The 18,912-nt window shown below is 34.9% G+C and overlaps 1 protein-coding gene across 2 annotated transcripts in view; it reads right to left on the bottom strand.

Annotated features, from left to right (window-relative positions):
* Positions 1-280: 280 nt before the first annotated feature.
* The window catches only part of MMRN1 (multimerin 1), a 46,763-nt gene continuing 28,131 nt past the window's right edge, over positions 281-18,912 (bottom strand). The window contains exons 5-7 of one of the 2 annotated variants that reach the window (XM_045570774.1): positions 12,569-14,557; positions 2,783-2,929; positions 281-1,123 (exon numbers count right to left, since the gene is read on the bottom strand). In XM_045570774.1, coding sequence (XP_045426730.1) covers positions 702-1,123; positions 2,783-2,929; positions 12,569-14,557 — 2,558 coding nt within the window. In that variant the 3' untranslated portion in view covers positions 281-701. The remainder of the gene's footprint in view (positions 1,124-2,782; positions 2,930-12,568; positions 14,558-18,912) is intronic. The other variant, XM_036411422.2, reaches the window with a different exon arrangement.

The following is an 18,912-nucleotide window of genomic DNA, read 5'->3' on the forward strand; positions in this document are numbered from 1 at the left end:
CCAATTGCCCTCCCCTGCCAGCCATCTTGTGGTGGCCATCGTGTGAAGACGTGATGGTGGCCTAGGCTGTTATTGTTTCATGTTGCGTGTAACGCCACCTAGGCTTTTATTATATAGGATACTCTAATTATAGAAAGAGAACAGTTAAACATATTTCAAAGGTCAAATTCAACTTGCTTAATTTTGATTACAAATGAAAATTTTAATATATAAGATTGATCAACTCAACAGTAAATAGTAAATATCAAAATTAAAAAGAAACACTTCTCAATCTTTTTTTTCCCAATTTTCAATTCGATTTATTTGAATTTATATTGATATATGCAGAGAATAACACAGTTAATGTTTTTGGCTTTTTTTTTTTTTTTGGAAAGACTACTGTGACAGATAATATTGAGTGATTACCATCTTCTATTACTTGACATTGAAATGACTTCACATGAGAAAAAACATAGTTATGCTAATACATGCACTTTATTTTCTGTTATACTAAATCTCTTTAGGAGCAAGAACCCCTTCATATTTAGGTTATCTAAAAAATATATTCAAATAATTTGTGAAATAAACAAACAGTCTTAGATTAAAAAAAGAAGCTGATTTTCATGTTAATGGGAAAACTAGAAAAGCAGTTGTGTTTGCAAATGTAAATAAAAACACTGGCTGCTTCTCAGTCGGGGCGAGAGTCTGCCTTTCAGGCTAGTTTATGTACGGTATAGCAAGTAACCACTAAAGGTAGTCGCTGGAGGAAATTTGGCTGGAATTGTTCCTTTTACAAGTCGCAGCCACACTTCCTGCCCGTAATTTAACTCTAACAAGGCATCCCCAGTCAAAACCCTATCACAATGTACGTCACTGTTAATATTTTCAGATTCAAATGTAAGCTTGTCTCTCCCATCCACCACCAAGAATCCAGAGAGATGAGCACTAAATGACTCAATGGTATACTTAAAAACATAGACCCCTAGATACGGAATTCTGAATTTCCCAGTTCTTGGAGTATATGAAGATCCATAATTGACCTCCAAATTATTAAACAGAATAGGGCCAGGTGTAGTCATTCCATATGTATGAGATGCAAAAAATGCCACCATCGGTGCGTATCTGTAAGAACCTTTGGAAAAATCTGTAAAGGGAAATAAATGGAAAGAGTTAATTTTTATGTTTCTACCTCATATCTTTATCATTTGTCTCAGTTACAAACAGGGACTAGCAGAAGTAAAAGGTCATTCGTTGTATTTAACAAGGGTAAAGGGAGGGACGGGGCGGGGGGGAAACAGGTGTCTGGATGTCTGCCTCTTCTCTTGGCTGAGTTATCAGAAAGCACAATCTCTGAGCCTCAGTTTCCCCCTTCAGATCAGGACAGAACTGGAATGATAATAACATTCTACCTCCCTCATAAAAATGCCTCAAAGATTAATTTGCATATTGCTTTGATCTCTCCAGGAATAAAGGAATTCAAAGCACTCAGTGATTATTATGGTATGCCAGAATGTTTTAAGGCCCCTTGAAGGCCTTGAAGCTGACATGAGGCAGAAACAATTTTTCCAGCACCTTGTCAAACAGTTTCTAGAGGCTAAACGAAAACCAAATGAAGTCATTTCACGATAGAGAAGTAGACAAAAGGAATTTTCTATGTAATTAATGCCAAATGTACTAACAAAGGCTGAGATTTAAAAATAGACTTAAAAAATGTACTCTTCACTATGCAGCGTATTAAAAGCCTGCTTTGAAGTGGGTTGTTGTTTTTTTTCCTCTCTCATCAAAGAGAATGCATTTTAAATGTAAAAAGAAATCAGAAATGGCATATTCTTCAAGTAAATTTATAGCAACCGATCGTTACAAAGGTAAATAGACAGAAAACGTATCTTATTCTACTCAGTACATTTTTAAAAATTTTTAAAAAAATATATTTTATTGATTTTATACAGAGAGGAAGGGAGAGAGATAGAGAGTTAGAAACATGGATGAGAGAGAGTCATTGATCAGCTGCTTCTTGAACACCCCCTACTGGGGATATGCCTGCAACCAAGGTACATGCCCTTGACCAGAATTGAACCCAGGACCCTTCAGTCTCCAAGCCGACGCTCTATCCACTGAGCCAAACCGATCCCAGCCTACTCAGTACATTTTTTAAAAATATATAGTTTATTGATTTTTTACAGAGAGGAGGAGAGAGGGATAGAGAGTCAGAAACATCGATGAAAGGGAATCATTGATCAGCTGTCTCCTATACAACATTACTGGGGATGTGACCGCAACCAGGGTGCATGCCCTTGATTGGAATCAAACCTGAGACCCTTCAGTCTGCAGGCCGACGCTCTATCCACTGAGCTAAACCAGTTAGGGCTGCTTAATACTTTTGAGCATGTGCTATCAGTCCTAACCTCATCAAAAGGCACTATTAGCTAGACCTTCACGAAAGATATGCTGTAGTGATAAGTGCTTATGAAAGTTTCATTTACATGGCCGTGTACTGTTTAACAACTTGTTTTAGGAGATAGAAATTTTCTTTTAAGATGCACAACGAGGTGGAAAAAAAGTTGCCTCTATTATACCAATATCGAAAATTTCAACAAGTGTACACCAATATGAATTTATCTGACAAAAAAAAAGACATTTCCACTTATAAATCATGTGCAGTATTCAGTAGGTTTCCGAAGTAAACGGAATTAATCTGCAAATGAGGCCAACTGAAGCAGGCTAAAGTGTTCCTTCGTAAACGTCTCTAAAAGTGTTTTTGCAGGAGACCCTGAATGAACCCACCGGGTGGGCGCTGTCTTACCTGGAGCTAACGCGTTCTCGTCCACCTGCTTGACGGTGCAGTTGCGACCAGTGAAGGGGTGCCTGCAGGCGCAGATGAAGCTGGTCCTCCCGTTTATGCACGTGCCCCCGTTCTGGCATGGGGACCTACTGCACGCTTCTTCTGCTACTGAAAAGGAGTCCACATAAAAGAGGGTAAATGCAACCTACTTCCTGTTGGCTTCAAGCCATCATTTGCAGCAGAACCAGAAAAAAAAAAAATATATTGATGACTAAGAAATAAGAAAAATGGGTTCCCAGGTCCAGCCGCCACTGGTACAGTCACAGGACTTCATACAAATCCCTTCACTCTTCCAAAAGCTCTCTTTCCTGCTTCTTGGAAGTGGGAATAATTCTGCGATCCATTGAGTTTATTTGTGTGGAACTATGAATATTTGGTCAGCTGTAGAACAGTATAGAATAGCTGGCCCACAGAATCGCATGTGTTTGGAACTGGGACATGATAAAGGTAATATTTCAAGTCATCGGAGAAGCAAAATGTCTATTCAATACACTGTGTGCAGATATTTGGATATCCATAAAAACGTAAATTCCACATGTTCAAAAATACTATATGTTAAAAAAAAACACCTCATATAATGCTATTACTGTTAAATAAAAGAAATATCTATTTAGAGAATTTAAATTTTGGAAAACTCTTTCAAAGCCAAACAAAACAAAAACCAGAAGCTGTACAGAAAAATCTTTAAGTTTGACCACAAAAAGTATTAAAACTCATTTGCAATAAAAGCCACCATTATCAAAATTCAAAGATAAGTGGCAGATTAAGAAAAAACAAAATAACAGACACAACAATCTAATGACTAATATCCATAGCATATGAAAAGTTCTGAACAATGAAAAAAAATGCAACCCCTTAAAAAAAGGGAAAAACTGGGCAAATGATCTGAACAAATCACTGAACAAAAACATGAAAGCTCACGAAAAATTCTAAAAGCTATTCAACCTTAGTATTAATGAAGAAATGATACCACCATCACTATTTTTATAACACTTGGCAATATTTAAAAAGACAGAAAACATTCCATCATGGTGAAATGAGAGAAATTGAGCATTTTTACAGAATGCTGGCTAGAGCTTAAATTATTAGAACCTTTGAACAGGACAATTGGGACCATATTTATTAGAATTTAAAAGGTTAATTGGCTTTGAATCAGAAATTTCTTCTGGTAAAATATATACTCTAGACACACTTCCTAGGTATACAAAGATAATTGCTCAAGAATGTTCTTTATGCCATCATTTGCATTAGTGAACAATTGTAACACACCTAAATGACCAATGATGTGGGACTTGTTAAACGAATTACATCTTTTCACTAAGAAATATTAGACAGCAATTAAAGAATGAGGCAAATTCCTCAACACACTTGATTTACTGAAGACCATCAGTTCACTATTAGAGTTGCACTTATTTAGAAAGCCTCAAATTCTGAATATGGTTATAAACATAATACTATAATTATGTAAATGCAGAGAAAAGGTGGGAAAAACAGCTATTACTGGCCACAGTTATCACCAGGGCACCACCTTGTGGCAACAGTGTAAACACTTTACAGTCTACTCATTTCAACAATTTTTAAATTTAGGGTTATTTGCCTTGTTTAACATTTTTTTCTCTTTCTCAAGAAGTGTGATCTATAAATACTTTATATAGATTCTGCTTCATAGTTAAATAATTAAATTTCACATAAAATGTGAATTGTATGACTAAAAGTTTTTAGCAAAGAAAATATATATTATTTATGCAATTAGAAATTCATTTAAATTATTTTGGTATATTCTTTGAAATACCCCATAAACTATTTTCCCAACAAAGATACATATAAAAAATAGTACATGTGTAACGTATTTTAACAAATATTTTAAACCAGCCTAGACTTCTGCAACCATGTCAATAGGTTATTAAACCCTTCCATTTGCTGTTGGTTATCATTCTAAAATCAAGTCCAGCCGAAACCGGTTTGGCACAGTGTAGAGCTTCGGTCTGCGGACTCAAGGGTCCCAGGTTCGATTCCGGTCAAGGGCATGTACATTGGTTGCGGGCACACCCCTGGTGGGGGGTGTGCAGGAGGCAGCTGGTCGATGTATCTCTCTCATTAATGTTTCTATTCAATAGCTCTCTAATCCCTCTTCTTTCCTCTCTGTAAAAAGTCAATAAAATATATTATAAAATAAATAAAATAAAATAAAATAAAATAAAATAAAACCATTCAATTTGCTGGCTTTAAAAATCTTTAATGACTCTCCATTATCTATAGAAATATGAATTCTTTATGTCAAAGCACTGGCTTTGTCTGTTTTCACATAAATCTATCACAGTGATCAACTCACAGGATAGTATTCAATTAATGTATTTCACTGGAAATGAATCCACTGTGAAGTAGAGTTGAGGGAATACTGAATTATTTATGTAACCTGATTAGTGCTGTAATTCTTATTTTCCCAGAAGGGAAAATGCCACTGTCACCTGTAGACTTGACCCTGCCCATGAACCAGGGATCCATTTCAGAAACCAAGAAATCTGCATTGCTATGAATTCTCTGTGATTCTCCAGGACCAGGGCCATTGCCTTTTCTTTAATGTTCAGGGTGCACATTTCATTTTTTTGCTCTAGTGTGAGCATTTGCGAGGTCAGGGCTCAGGTCTTTTATTTCTTAAACTTTATGTTCCTCCTGAATAGCACAGCACCTTACATACAGAAGCGTTAAATGTCTTCCTGAAGTTGAATAAACAAAGTAATAAAAGATTAACTAGATAATTACATCAGTCATATCCAATACCTTATCCCTTCTTCACAGTTTCTCAAAAATTACAGGGTTTTTTAAAACCTCCAATCAATATTTATTGTGCAATTTCAATATTATTTGTGGAATCTTGGTTTAGAATGAGTTTTAATAGCCATTTCAACTGCCTACTTTAAGCAAAAAAGCAACAATTTTTTAGCTATCTATAAATTTCATGATGTTTCTTCAAACATCAAAACACTAAAAATGATGATTCATATTATAATTTTACAAGTATTCTAAAATTACACATATTTTATATGTTATGCATTTTATATCAATAGAATAATCAAAATTATTAGATTATCTGGAGAAAAATGACTGAAACTAACTTCTTTCAATATATCTACCTAATATGATCTCTATAAAATTAGAAACCAAAGACAAAATAATGATAAAGGATTTCTCAGTCTCCAGGACTGTGTGAACTTTAAGAGGAGACATGAGTTAGTGTTTTTGACACTGCCTGGGTTTGTAGCTTATATGAGGCATGATGTCACTGGCATGGTTTTCAAGAGACCTGACTCATTTCAAGCACACTTTCCACAACTTCTCCAACTCAGAATTCAACCCTCTTCAACTCTTCCCAGTCCATTTATTTTCCTTAATGCAGATCAGTACAACTTGTAGAACAGTTCTGCCAACTCAACATTCTACTCTCTTGTGCAAGTAGTATAATCTTTCAAAATGTATTCCCCTGCTCTGAACATTGCCATTGTCTTAGAATGTTTCAGTAGTATCAATTTGTTCAGGCTTTTGCTTTCTGAACCCTCATATGTGCTCAAATTGCACTCTTTTATTAATCTTACTTCCATATTTCATAAATGTTCATGTTAAATTTGAAATGATTGGAGAGCTCCCTACATTTTCAAATCACTCTGCCTTTGCTAACATTTGCCATTCTTATTATAATTACTTGCTTAATGTATGAGCTCCACTGAGAAGAGAGACTGTGTTGAATTTACCACTCTATCCACTCAGTATCACTCAATACTCATTCAGAATTTCTTCCATAGGTTTCTGATAAATAAAACGAAGGGGCACATTGTATTGATATCTTCTACTTCATTATTATTTTCATTTATTATACACAATATTAGAGGCCCAATGCACAAAGATTCATACAAGAATGGGCCTTCCTTCCCCTGGCTGCCAGCACTGTCTTTGCTCCAGCCAGAGCTGCCTTTTCCCTCTGGCCAGAAGCCGCCTTTCCCCTTCCCATGCTGCCCAGAAGCCTGGAGCAGCTGGGGTGGCTGGGGAGATGCGTCCCACACTGCCCCCAGCCACTTGGTGGCTGTATATGCAAATTAGACCACCATCTTTGTTGGATTAATTTGCTTACTCATGATTGGTTGGTGGGCATCGCCAAGGTATGGTCAATTTGCATCTTACTCTTTTATTAGTGTAGATAGTGTAAATGTCATATGTAACATTTTAATATATTATTTTAATTTTAATTATTATTTATTTTAATTAACACTTAATTTATATTTTATTGTTTAGTTCCACTTTACCATCAAGATCATAATTAAAAATATATATTTTTATTGATTTTAGAGAGGAAGGGAGAGGGTGGGGAGAGAGAGATAGATACATGAATGATGAGAGTGAATCATTGATTGGCTGCCTCCTGCACACCCCCTCCCCCCACCAGAAATTGAGCCCACAACTTGGGGATGTGACCTTGACCAGAATCAAACCCATGACCCTTCAGTCCACAGACTGATGGCTATCCACTGAGCCAAACTGGCTGGGGCAAGATCATAATTTTTATTTCTTCATTTAAACAATAACTTTGCAGAAGGCAGGTAACTGATCCCTACTTAGAGCAGAACAGAGTTTCCAACAGATTAGTGAGGGAGGCTATCATTATTTATTACAAATAAATATGTTGCCAGGCAGGACTTGAACTTAGGTTTTCTGGTTCCAAAATCAGTGCTCTTTAGTCATCCCAACTGCCTTTATGCAGAGTCACAGAAATTAGAAATGATTTCAAAGTCACATAAAACAAATATTCACTAGGCACTTATTTTTCTCTCTTAAATTGCTTAAATTGACAGCAATTATAATTTTAAAAGTTACATTTTGTATATGACCAAATATTTTATAGAATGTAATCTTCCTTAGAAGAGAAGATATACTTAGGGGAAATGGTTAAAATAAAAAAGTCAATGGTCTCCCAGCAGGAGCCTGATATCCTCAGCAATGACACTGCTGATGTTATATAACAATAGGATTCAGCTCCCCTTGGAAGGCAAGCAGCCAAACCTTCTCTGCAGGGACAGGTCTGCCAATTGCTATACAAACAAATTTTCAAAGATTAATTAAAACCCTCTTGGTGTCTATTGGAATATTGTTTAGAAAAAAATCCAATATTTAGAGAACCAACCGGAACAGCTTATCGTCATTGTCTTAGGAAGATCATAATTAGCATATCTTGAATGTAGGAGTGGCTCAAATGGAAGTGATAGGGATAAACACTCTAAATTTTGCCTTTCTGTGAATAATTGGTGATGACTTGCAATGACAATTGCCTACTGGTCAAACCATAGAAAAGTCAAACTGAGAAGTAGCACCTTTAATTCTGCCTGGTCAGTGCAGAAACAAGGGGCCATATTTGGATCCTCTAGAGTAGGGGTGTCGAACTCAATCAGAGAAGGGGCCAAAATCTAAAATCCAGCCTAAATTGCGGGCCGAATGGTTTACTGAACAGTTATAAACTGTCATTGTGATGGAAACGCAGCGGAGTGCAGTGATGACAGCGCGGTGCGGGCCACATTGCAAGGCCTGGCGGGACGGATTTGGCCCGCGGGCCTTGTGTTTGACACATGTGCTCTAGAGAAAAAATTCTCTGGGAACATCAACTCTCACTGTATGGAATATTCAGATGTGGTTCCACTCTTGAACAGATACGATGCGCCCAACAGAAGCAAAAGGAAGAGAAAGGCAGGTGAATATGCTCCACAATCTCTTTGAGAACAGAGGTTGAGGACTGAGCCCTGAGTCCAACAAAGCAGGAGTCAGGCTCAATCACCTACTTCGTAGCTGCATGACCTTAGACAACTTTAAGTCACCCATCGGAGGGTTAGTTTACTCATCTTCAAGTAAGAATAATGTTAGTTAGCTCATAGGTATTATTAAATGAAGTGATGTGTAGAATATAATCTATACAGTGCCTGGGATATACTAAGTACTAAGTAGTATCAAATATTATGTTATTATACTATTACTAGGCTTCAAAATAAATTAGGTATTAAAATTAAGGTTAAACATGTTTTGCCTTTTAAAAATATGTTTCTATGATTTTTCTTCCTACAAATTGCACATACTCGGCTATAATCTGAATAATATTATTGTGAAATTTATGATAATAATCAATTATCTTGTGGTGTTAGTTATATAGGGGTGCAATGTAGCTGCATGGCATTTATAATATAATAGCAAAAGTTAAAGAAAATACAGCCAAATTTATCCAGAGTATCAGTGTGGTCCACTCTGGTATTAAATAGGGTATCAAAGGCAGTAGTTGGTTTTGCAATTTATTTATTCTTGTAGGAGAACTTAGCCTGAGTTCATTGGTTTAATCTCTGTGAACAGACTTTACCTACTCAGCTGTCTAATGAATGCCACCAGTGTTATAGCCCATGGAAACAGGGCTGGCTTAATGAGCATGAATAGATTTGTACCCACTTAAAATTACGTTGCTGGTCCTACATACAGTGACTATCTACCCAAAGCATTAAAGTGAGTCAATATATCCTTATTGTCCTAACACTGTTTTTTGTTGCTGTTGTTATCTTTACTGAAATAAAAATAAAGAACTGTTCATTAATTATTAACTACAAGCCAAGGTCAGGAAGTAATTTTATCAGGGCATCATCGCAAAAAAGAATCAGAGCTAGGCTAATTATTAGTTTATTAAGCCCCAAAATTATAAGCACCTAAGATGCATTCTTTACACTATAAAAGTCTACAGGTTCTTATGCCCTATTAAACTTTTAAACTCCATTAATTTTGAATTAATATTCAAAATTTTATACATACTGCATAGATCCATGTATTTTTTAGTTGAGGGGGGAAATGATGCAGTTTGCCTGGTATATGATTGTATATTCTATAGAGCTTAAATGAAACTCATTTGCAGTAATCACAGGAAGAGCAAGGATTAAAATAGTATAAAAAAAGAACAGCTCATTACTTTTCCTAAAAGCATTATTATAGAACATCTGAATATTGAAGTACTACCTTTCTCCTAGAAGCATATACATCTAAATCATTTGTTCTGATTCCACTGCACAAGATTAGTTCTCCTGGGTCAGATTAATTTAAAGGGAACATAAAAAAATACAATAATTTAAATAGTCAAGAGACAATTCAACTTTGTATTTTTTGTGATTTTTAATATTATTATAAAAGCTTTCAGAGATTAGAGTCATCTTACGTTATGATAAAGATCACCCTTTGTAATTAAAAGGCAACAAAATTTACCCAATTGAGTATATAATTTAACAACAGATATACATGGTGGAGGCAAAAGTAGGTTTGTAGTTGTTGACATGGAAAAATAATACAATAATAAATAGTAATACAAGAAAGAATTCTGTATTTCGCATACTCACAACTATAAACCTACTTTTGCCCCATCCTGTTTATGAGGGGAACACTGCCATTTTCTTTAGTAGGAATCAGTAGCTCTTCTTTTCACTATGGAAAGATTATTTAATATTACTCACATGCCAAACATATTCCTAAAACACTTCTTTCATCAGAGAGACTATTTGTTTATAGGCATTGCATGAATTTCTCTTTCTTCCCAAAAGTATGGCCCTTCTTCAGTGTTTATAAACATCTGTTAATGGTACTGCTGCTCTCTCATTTCCCAAATTCAAGACCTTAAAATATTCTAGCTCTCTCCTTCCCCAAGTGCCCAGCATTCAAGCCGTGAACAGCTCACATGTTTTACAATGATGCAGTCTGCAACATATTTCTACCAATAAGCTCAATAAAACATCTACTGCACTCTTATCACTTGAAAGGAAGAAACACAGTTTCTTCGGAGAATTGAACCGACTTAAGGATCTACAGAAACTTACAGGAACAACTAGGACCAGAATCATCATTGGTTGAGCCTCAGAACATTAATGTTTCTACTGTCCCTCTTCTGTTTCTGTTGATTTTACTTTCACAACATTCCTCACCACTGTTCCACTACCTCTTCCTTTGATCTGTCTCTTATTGCTCTTGCCAGTAATGTGCTAGCTAGTATTTCCTGTTTTGCAGTCAGGCTACACACTACTACTGCTAGCTTCATGCTTCTGAGACCATTCTTATCACACCCAAGCTTCTGCACCACATTTTCAAAGATCACTTTGTCTAAATGCCTTGTAAGTGCTGTGATCTGAGTGCCCCCCCCCCAAAAAAAAATTAATATGTTGAAATCTTAAACCTCGAAGTTTATGTTTGGAGCTGAGGCCTTTGGGAGATGCTCATGTATGCATGCCTCTATTAGGTCATTAGGGTGAAGACCTCACGAATGGGATTAAATTCTTGTTTTTACTTTGTTTTAATAGTTCTTTTTACTAGTTACTGCTATTCCTTATTTTTATTTATTTACTTATTTTTAATATGGACACTATTGTATATGTCCCATTTCCCCCTCTTTGTAAACCTCTGCCCAGCCCCTGACCCTCATTTCCTCTGGCTATCACCAGACTATTGCCTGTGCCTATGGGTTTTGCATATCTGTTCTTTAATCTCTTCTTTCTTCTTTCATCCAGTCCTCCCATCCTCATTTCCTCTGGTAGCTGTCAGTCTGCTTCTTGTATCCATACCTCTGTTTCTATTTTGCTCATCAGTTTGTTCTGTTCATTAGATTCCACATGTAAGTGAGATTATATGGCATTTGTATTTCTCTCACTGGCTTATTTAACTTTGTGTAATAATCTCCTAGTACAGGTCTATCCATGCTGTTGTAAAAGGGAAGATTTCCTTCTTTTTTAACTCTGTGTAGTATTTTATTGTGTAAATGTACCACAGCTTTTTTACTCCACTCCTCTACTGAGGGGCACTTGGCTATTGTAAATAATGCTGCTATGAACACAGGGGTGCATATTCTTTTGAATTGGTGTTTTTTGGATTAGAGTTCTTATAAAAGAGACCCCACAGACGTCCCTCACTGTTTTTACCATGTGAGAATACAGTGAGAAGTCACCAGCTGTGAACCAAAAAGAAGGCCCTCTCTAGAATGCAACCAGGCTGGCATTTTGGTCTTGGACTTTATAGACTCCAAAACTGTGAGAAATAATTATATTTTGTTTATAAATCACCTAGTCTATGGTATTTTCTCATGGCAGCATGAATAAACTAAAGATACTTAGTGGGACATCCATGGCCTTCTGTGATCTACAGAAATGAAATTCCTGCTTACTTATATATTCATTCAATCAACAGAGTTCCAGTTATATAACAGACATTTTGCCAGATAATGCCAAAATGAATAAGACATATTCTTGTCTTACTCAACAAGGAACTCATGGTTAACAGCTTTCTTTAATTACATGTTCGAAGAAAAATGTTCTACAGGAGCAAATTTGATTATTTTACAGGTGTCTTATCAGAAGAAAGTTATGAAACATGTAGACTATATATATACAATATATATATATATATATATATATATATATATATATATATATATACACACACACACACACACACACACACACACAGTCTGAGCACTTATCTTGTAATGAAGCCTAATTTACATAGGGTAGGATAAGATTCAAATAATACTTCAATGATCTTAGAATTACATAACTATTTATCCAAGTTCCAGCAACTACCTTTTTTTTCTTCTTTTGCAACCGCCTTTTATATCTTATGGTGTTCCTAAACCATACAGATCTACTAAGTAACCTTTGAATAGAAAGAGAGATTGAAAGTGGTTTTTCAATGATAACTTACCAGGAGATAGAATGTTGTCTGTGTTTCTTTGGGTTCGGCCGATCAGGACAGTGCTAACATTCACTGCTGGTTTCTTAAGCGCATTATTTTTCTTCAGTGATAATTTTACTTGCTTCTGAGACTTGAAAACATTAGCAAGACCACTAGACAATGACTGGTTTATATGCCAAGTTAAATTTGATAGAGCAATTTGAGTTTTTATTTCAATTATTGACTCTACAAATTCGGTAAGACCTTTCTGAAGAAGTTGAATATCTGGTAGGGAATCATTTATCCAGTGAGGTATGGTAGCATTTAGTTTTGATATACGTGCAGAAGCATTATGATACATTGCTAAAGCTTCATAGAGAGTTTTGTTAAGTAAAGAGAAGTTAATTGAAAGATGAATGGATTTTGCTTCCAGTGCCTTAAATCTAGAATTTAATACCTGCAATTGAAGAGCCTGGTCTCTCTCATTTGTGGCCACATTGCCTTTTTTTAGTAAAATATAATAAGGTATGAGCAATTTAGTTACTTTAGACTCAATGTCCTGCAAACGAGTTTCAAAATTTATGGAAATATTTGTGGCTGAGAGTACTTTTTCCTCCAAATGATTCATGTTTTCCTGGTATTTTATCAGTTGGGAAGTGGTTTTATTGACCACTTGATAAATATTTTGGAAGTTGAACTGACTTAGTTTTTCATCTTTAGGAATATCTGCAAGGGCCTTGGCAACTTGCAAAACAAAGTTATATCTCTGATTGTCATTGATCAAAATCTGAATAGAATCATTCAAGTGTTGGAATTGAGGAATGAATGCCAAAATAGTTTCCATATTTTGGCTACATTTATCATGGAACTTGGGATTACACTTTATTGTACTCACGGCCTCTTTTAACATATAGTTGTCTTGAACGAAATCAATGGCATTATTTATAATAGTCATTGTCTTATTTAGGCCATCTTCCATTTCTAAGGCATGTTCATTGATACGTCTGTCTAAGGTATCACTACGACTCTGTACTTCATTTCTAAGTAAATTGTGTCGTTTTGTAAGTTCTTTGATTAGAATATTTAGACTATTGACAGCCCTAATCAGGTTTTCCACTTTCTTCCTTGTAGCTTTTGCTTCTTTTGGTTGTTCAAATGTTAGTGTCTCTCCAAGTGATGGTCCCTTCTCAAGCAAGGGTTGAAGGATCTGCATATCAAAAGTCAAATCATTTAGCTGCTCATTCATTTCATCCATTTTTTTGTCCATGGGAAAGATTACCTCAGCCAATGTTTGGTTTATAACTTGTATATTCTCTTCTGCATCCTTAATTTGAAATTTAAAATCACTTCTACACTTGGATAACACATCTTCCCATTCACTCTTGACAAATCCTTTCTTCATTTCCAAAGTGATGGTGAGATTGTTAATCTTGCTGTCTTGGGTGTGCAAATCATCAAACATTTGCAGCATCATCAAACCTTGCTTCTTTATATTCTCATGTAGAGTGGACAGGTACTCAGTGACATTATTGCTAACGGATTCTGCAGCTGGAACATTCTTCTCATGTGATACTTGTTCCATTGACAGAAGATGTTTCTGAACTTCCTTCATGTTAGAAAGGGTCTTATTGAAGGATTCATAATACAGAATGTTCCTTGAGTGTTCCTGTTCTAGAGCTCTTTCTAAATGAGTCTGCCTTGCTTCTAGATCTTTAATAGGCTTCGCATATGTAAAAGTCATTTCTTGCCTCATATTCACAATGCGATTTTTCAGATCTATTATATCAGTCAAAGCGGGTCTATTTTCCTGCATTAAAACAGACTTTTGCTGGACTTCTATTGAAACCACAGATTCATTAACTTGCTGAATTATGTGTTTGGTGTCTTCAAGGTCCTTTGAGAGTTTTGATACAGTCTTGAAGAGCTGTGCTATAGTCTCTTCCATGCCATTTTGGAAAACTTTAAATTGTTCTTTAACTATATCCTTTACCAGATCGTTAATGCTTTTAGATTTTAGACCTAGAGAAAAAAAGCAATAAACAATAATAAATGATACATGATGATTTTAACAATGTAAACTTTAGATATCTCTAAAAAAGATAAGAAGTTTGAGGCCAAACACTAACAACACGTAGTAATTTAAAAAAAAAAATACCTCTTGACTACACTTATGTAATTTTAAAAATAATTATAGATGGTGATCATTTTCTTAAATTGTAAGTTTGAAGGGAGAAATCAATTGTGGTGTAGAACACACCAGAACCATGAATCTAAGTTCCTCCGGACAAAAGACATGAAGGAACTATTACTGTTTTCAGTTAACAGACTCTTGTATACAATGATGCTAGGTCTAGTTTTAACCTTGTATGAAAATAATGACTTGTGGCTTTCTGCCTTAGTAAATAATACCTAATCTGAGGTCATAATTGTTACTAGGTTTCTAGTAATTAAACTTCAGAGTCTGTGTTTTGAACCTATAAAAACTAATAAATTGACTACAGAGAAATAATTTTATGAGATTCTCAAATGAGAAACAATATGAAACAATAGCTACACCATTCAACAATAGTTTATAATAACAATAAAATAATAATCAGAGGTTTGGCGCTCACTAAGGCAAATGAAAACAGGAATTCAAGATATACCTTAATATTATACTATGACACTAATTCTCAACAAAAAGAGAAGAAGCCACTTCCCACTAATAAAGTACATAATAATATATCCTGTATTAGAAAGCATGGACTGATCATAAACCAAGAATTGTAAACAGTTCTAAAAATAGCATTAAAAAAAGGGAAGGAAATAAAAAGAGCCCTGCACACTATTCAGAACTATATAAAGTGAATATTTTAAAATGTAAAAGTTCAAAACAAAATGAAACAAAAGCTTTGTTATAAAAACAAAAAATGAGAAAAAAATAAAACATATTTTAAGGCATATTTATAATTCACATGAAGCACTTAAAATGAAAGTATGTCCATTCCAAAATATAAGCAATGACCACAATTTAAAATACAGGTAACACAATACAAAAAATTTTAAACAGCAAGGTTTGAACAATGGTATATTAATAAATGAGTAATAGCTACTATGAAGCATATACAAGAAAGGTGATTATAGGGATAAAATGTAGAGTCTCTACATTTATATATTTTGTTAGCAAGTTTCTAAAAGTATTTATAATTCATGAAAGACTTACAGAAAAAATATTATGAAAGAGCAATTATATTAAGTAGAATGATGGACTGCTTGAGCATCTTGATATTATTTAATCTGGTTCTAAGACAAAGCTGTAAATGTTGTTTACATGGATAAATATTTTCCTGAAAATCCTAGACCCTAAAGATCAATGAGCAATATTGATATTTAGGTTCTAGAATTTCCAAAACACATATAAAAATTATTGTATGTTTCTAAATCTACTGAACAGTGAAATAAATTTAAAAGGCAAAAAAAAAATTATGTGAAAATCAATTTGTACGTAACAGAAAAACACACTTATGAAGTATGAAATAGTAATCAATTATACATAGTAGCAAAGTACTAAGGAAAGGCTAAGTTAATTAGAAAATATTACATAGCCACAATTAAGAGAAATTATATTAAACAGTCCTAGCTTTTGTATTTAATACCATGAATAATTACAGCAGAAAAGTTTCAAAGTATTTTTGTTCTCCAAATTTTACACATTTAACCAGTCACAGATTTATAAAACAAATCTTCATTGAGTACATCCTATTAGCTACACAAAAAATAAAATTTGAAAAATTAAATTTCTAATATTAAAAATAAAATGTTAGCTTTACTGTGTGTAGGTGCTTCTCAATAGCAGTTATTTTCATTGAACTTTCTATAGGATTATTTAGTTATTTCTTGTTTGTTAAAATTGTCTTTAGCCTTGGCTGGGTGGCTCAGTTGGTTGGAACTTTGTCCCATGCACCAAAAGATGATGGGTTCAATTCCCAGTCAGGTCACATACTTATGTTCTAGGTTGGATCACTGGTTGAGGCAAGTATGGGAGGCAACCAATCAATCTTTCTCTCTCACATCAATGTTTCTCTTTCTCTGCATTCCTCTCTGTCTAAAATCAATAAAACATTTTAAAAAATTGTCTTTAATTCTCATGACAACGACTTGAAGAAATAAAATAAAATTAATAAGGTTAGAAATCAGAGTTTCTTGAAAATTATAATCTTATAATTTTGGCTTTAAAATGTTTTTTCAATAAATGTTTTTTCAAGATTGCACAAGTAAAACTTAAGTGTGCTTGAATTAATTAATGAATTGTGGACAATACAAACAGGTGTTTAGTTTCAGGAAGTGAAAAACAACATGATCTGAAAGTCCAAATAAGAATAATAGTACGTAAAAATATTGTAAATAGGTAAAGTTCAGTGTAGAATCTTAATCAAAGTAAGTTTAAAAAAGTAAACTATGGAAATGAAAATGAGAAGGTCCAGTAGCTGTTATTTATTTAAAAATATATATATTTTTCAGTGACAGAAGTCAGATTATTAGCTCAAAAAACTTGTTTTAAGATCAAAAGCTTTTCAGGTATTCTATTTAATAAAACCCTAATATGCAAATCGACCAAATGGCAGAATGACTAGTCGCTATGATGCACAATGACCACCACGGGGCAGACACTCAATGCAGGAGCTGTCCCTTAGTGGTCAATGCACTGTCACAGGGGAAGTGCCACTCAGCCAGAATCTGGGCTTAGGGCTGGCGAGTGCAACAGCAGTGGCAGGAGCCTCTCCTACTTCCGTGGCAGCACTAAGAACCAACCCCTTGTGGGATGTCCAACTGCTGCCTTAGGCCCGCTCCCCAGCAGTCAGACATCCTCTGAGGGGTTCCAGACTGCAAGAGGGAGTAGGCTGGGCTAAGGGACCCCCTCCCTTAGTACACGAATATCATGCACTGGGCCTCTAGTATTTCTTTAATTTCCTACCAAAGAAATATCTATATAAAAAAATCTGATTTTGCAAAAATACATAAAAATACTTTAAGTTAACATTTGAGTAGGCACATCATTTTAACCCAATTTGATTCTGTTTCATATGATTCATGTGTTTCTACTTTCTAAAAAAGATGATATTTTATTTGGTTAGTCGATAGATATAGTTGATATTAGACACCTTGAAATGTTCCTTCCATGATTGTGGAAGGAACGTTCATAACGTTCATAACCTATTCAAATACCTCTCAAAGAGTGGGGGCATTTAATTTTGAACAATTTCTATGGGTGTTAGCAGTTAAGCAGTGTTTCTCACCTGAGAAATGGAGTAAACAAGAGAAGAGGTTGTGGTTTTTGCTAGGCAAGCACAGTACCTGAGAGAATGAGTTTATTTTTGTTGCCTGTAGCAACATTCATTAACTATAAGACTTTGATTCTCATAAATGATTGTGCTCAGTTCACAGTTAATGCTTTTCAATGAGGAGGGAATCGTGGTCTTGTTATTTTTGTTGTTATGAGTATATGTTTCCTGTGTTGCTGCCAGAATTTTTGTTAGTAGCTTTACAAGAAGCAGGTGACAAGCTTAATTCTCTCAGGTTATGATAACCAAATCTCGCTAAACAAATTTTATTATGGTGGTTACAGTCAATTATATACTGTTTCTATTTGTCTTCTTGTTCCTGCTATTGCTTTGGGAAAAATGTGTTCCTAGAAGTAATAGCAGGAGACATGCCAGAAATGTAGAACAGGGCCTTTCTTTCAGTGACTTAATAGCATCAATTATTTACTGGTAGATGATATGGAAATAGAAACTTCTACTTTCTAAAAAAAAAAAATATCTCTTACCTGTAAACCACCAGTGAAAATTAGGAAAAACAACAATAATGTACAAGTGATAAAAATGGACCTGTACACTGAGTATTCTTTTATATGAACAAAATGAAAGGGTTCGATAATCCTGAAACTTGGGAACAAACAATAAATCCAGTGACCTGAGATGTTCCTATAACCAAAATACTTTTCTAGAATATCCATGCCCTACCAGGGGCCTACCTGAAAACCCTATGGCTAATTAACTCCCCCTGATCCATCATTTTATTAGTTGAGATGGCTTCTCTTCATAGAAGCCTCCCCAGGTCTCCTTCTACTGGATTTGTTGAAACTATCAATCAGACCCAGTGTACCAAGTGCTTAACACTACCACAGCAATCACTTGCTATTGATAAATATCTGTGGAAGGCAGAATAATCCTGCCCTGTCCAAGATGTCCACATACTAATTCACTGAACCTGTGAATATGTTATCTTACATGGCAAAGGGCCTTACCAGAAGTGATTAAGGTTAAGAACCTTCAGATGGGGTGGAGGATCCAAGATGGCTGCACAGGTAAACACCTAACCACAGCTGCACACAA

The sequence above is a fragment of the Pipistrellus kuhlii genome, unplaced genomic scaffold (assembly GCF_014108245.1).
Source record: "Pipistrellus kuhlii isolate mPipKuh1 unplaced genomic scaffold, mPipKuh1.p scaffold_m20_p_1, whole genome shotgun sequence".
Lineage (NCBI taxonomy): Eukaryota > Metazoa > Chordata > Mammalia > Chiroptera > Vespertilionidae > Pipistrellus > Pipistrellus kuhlii.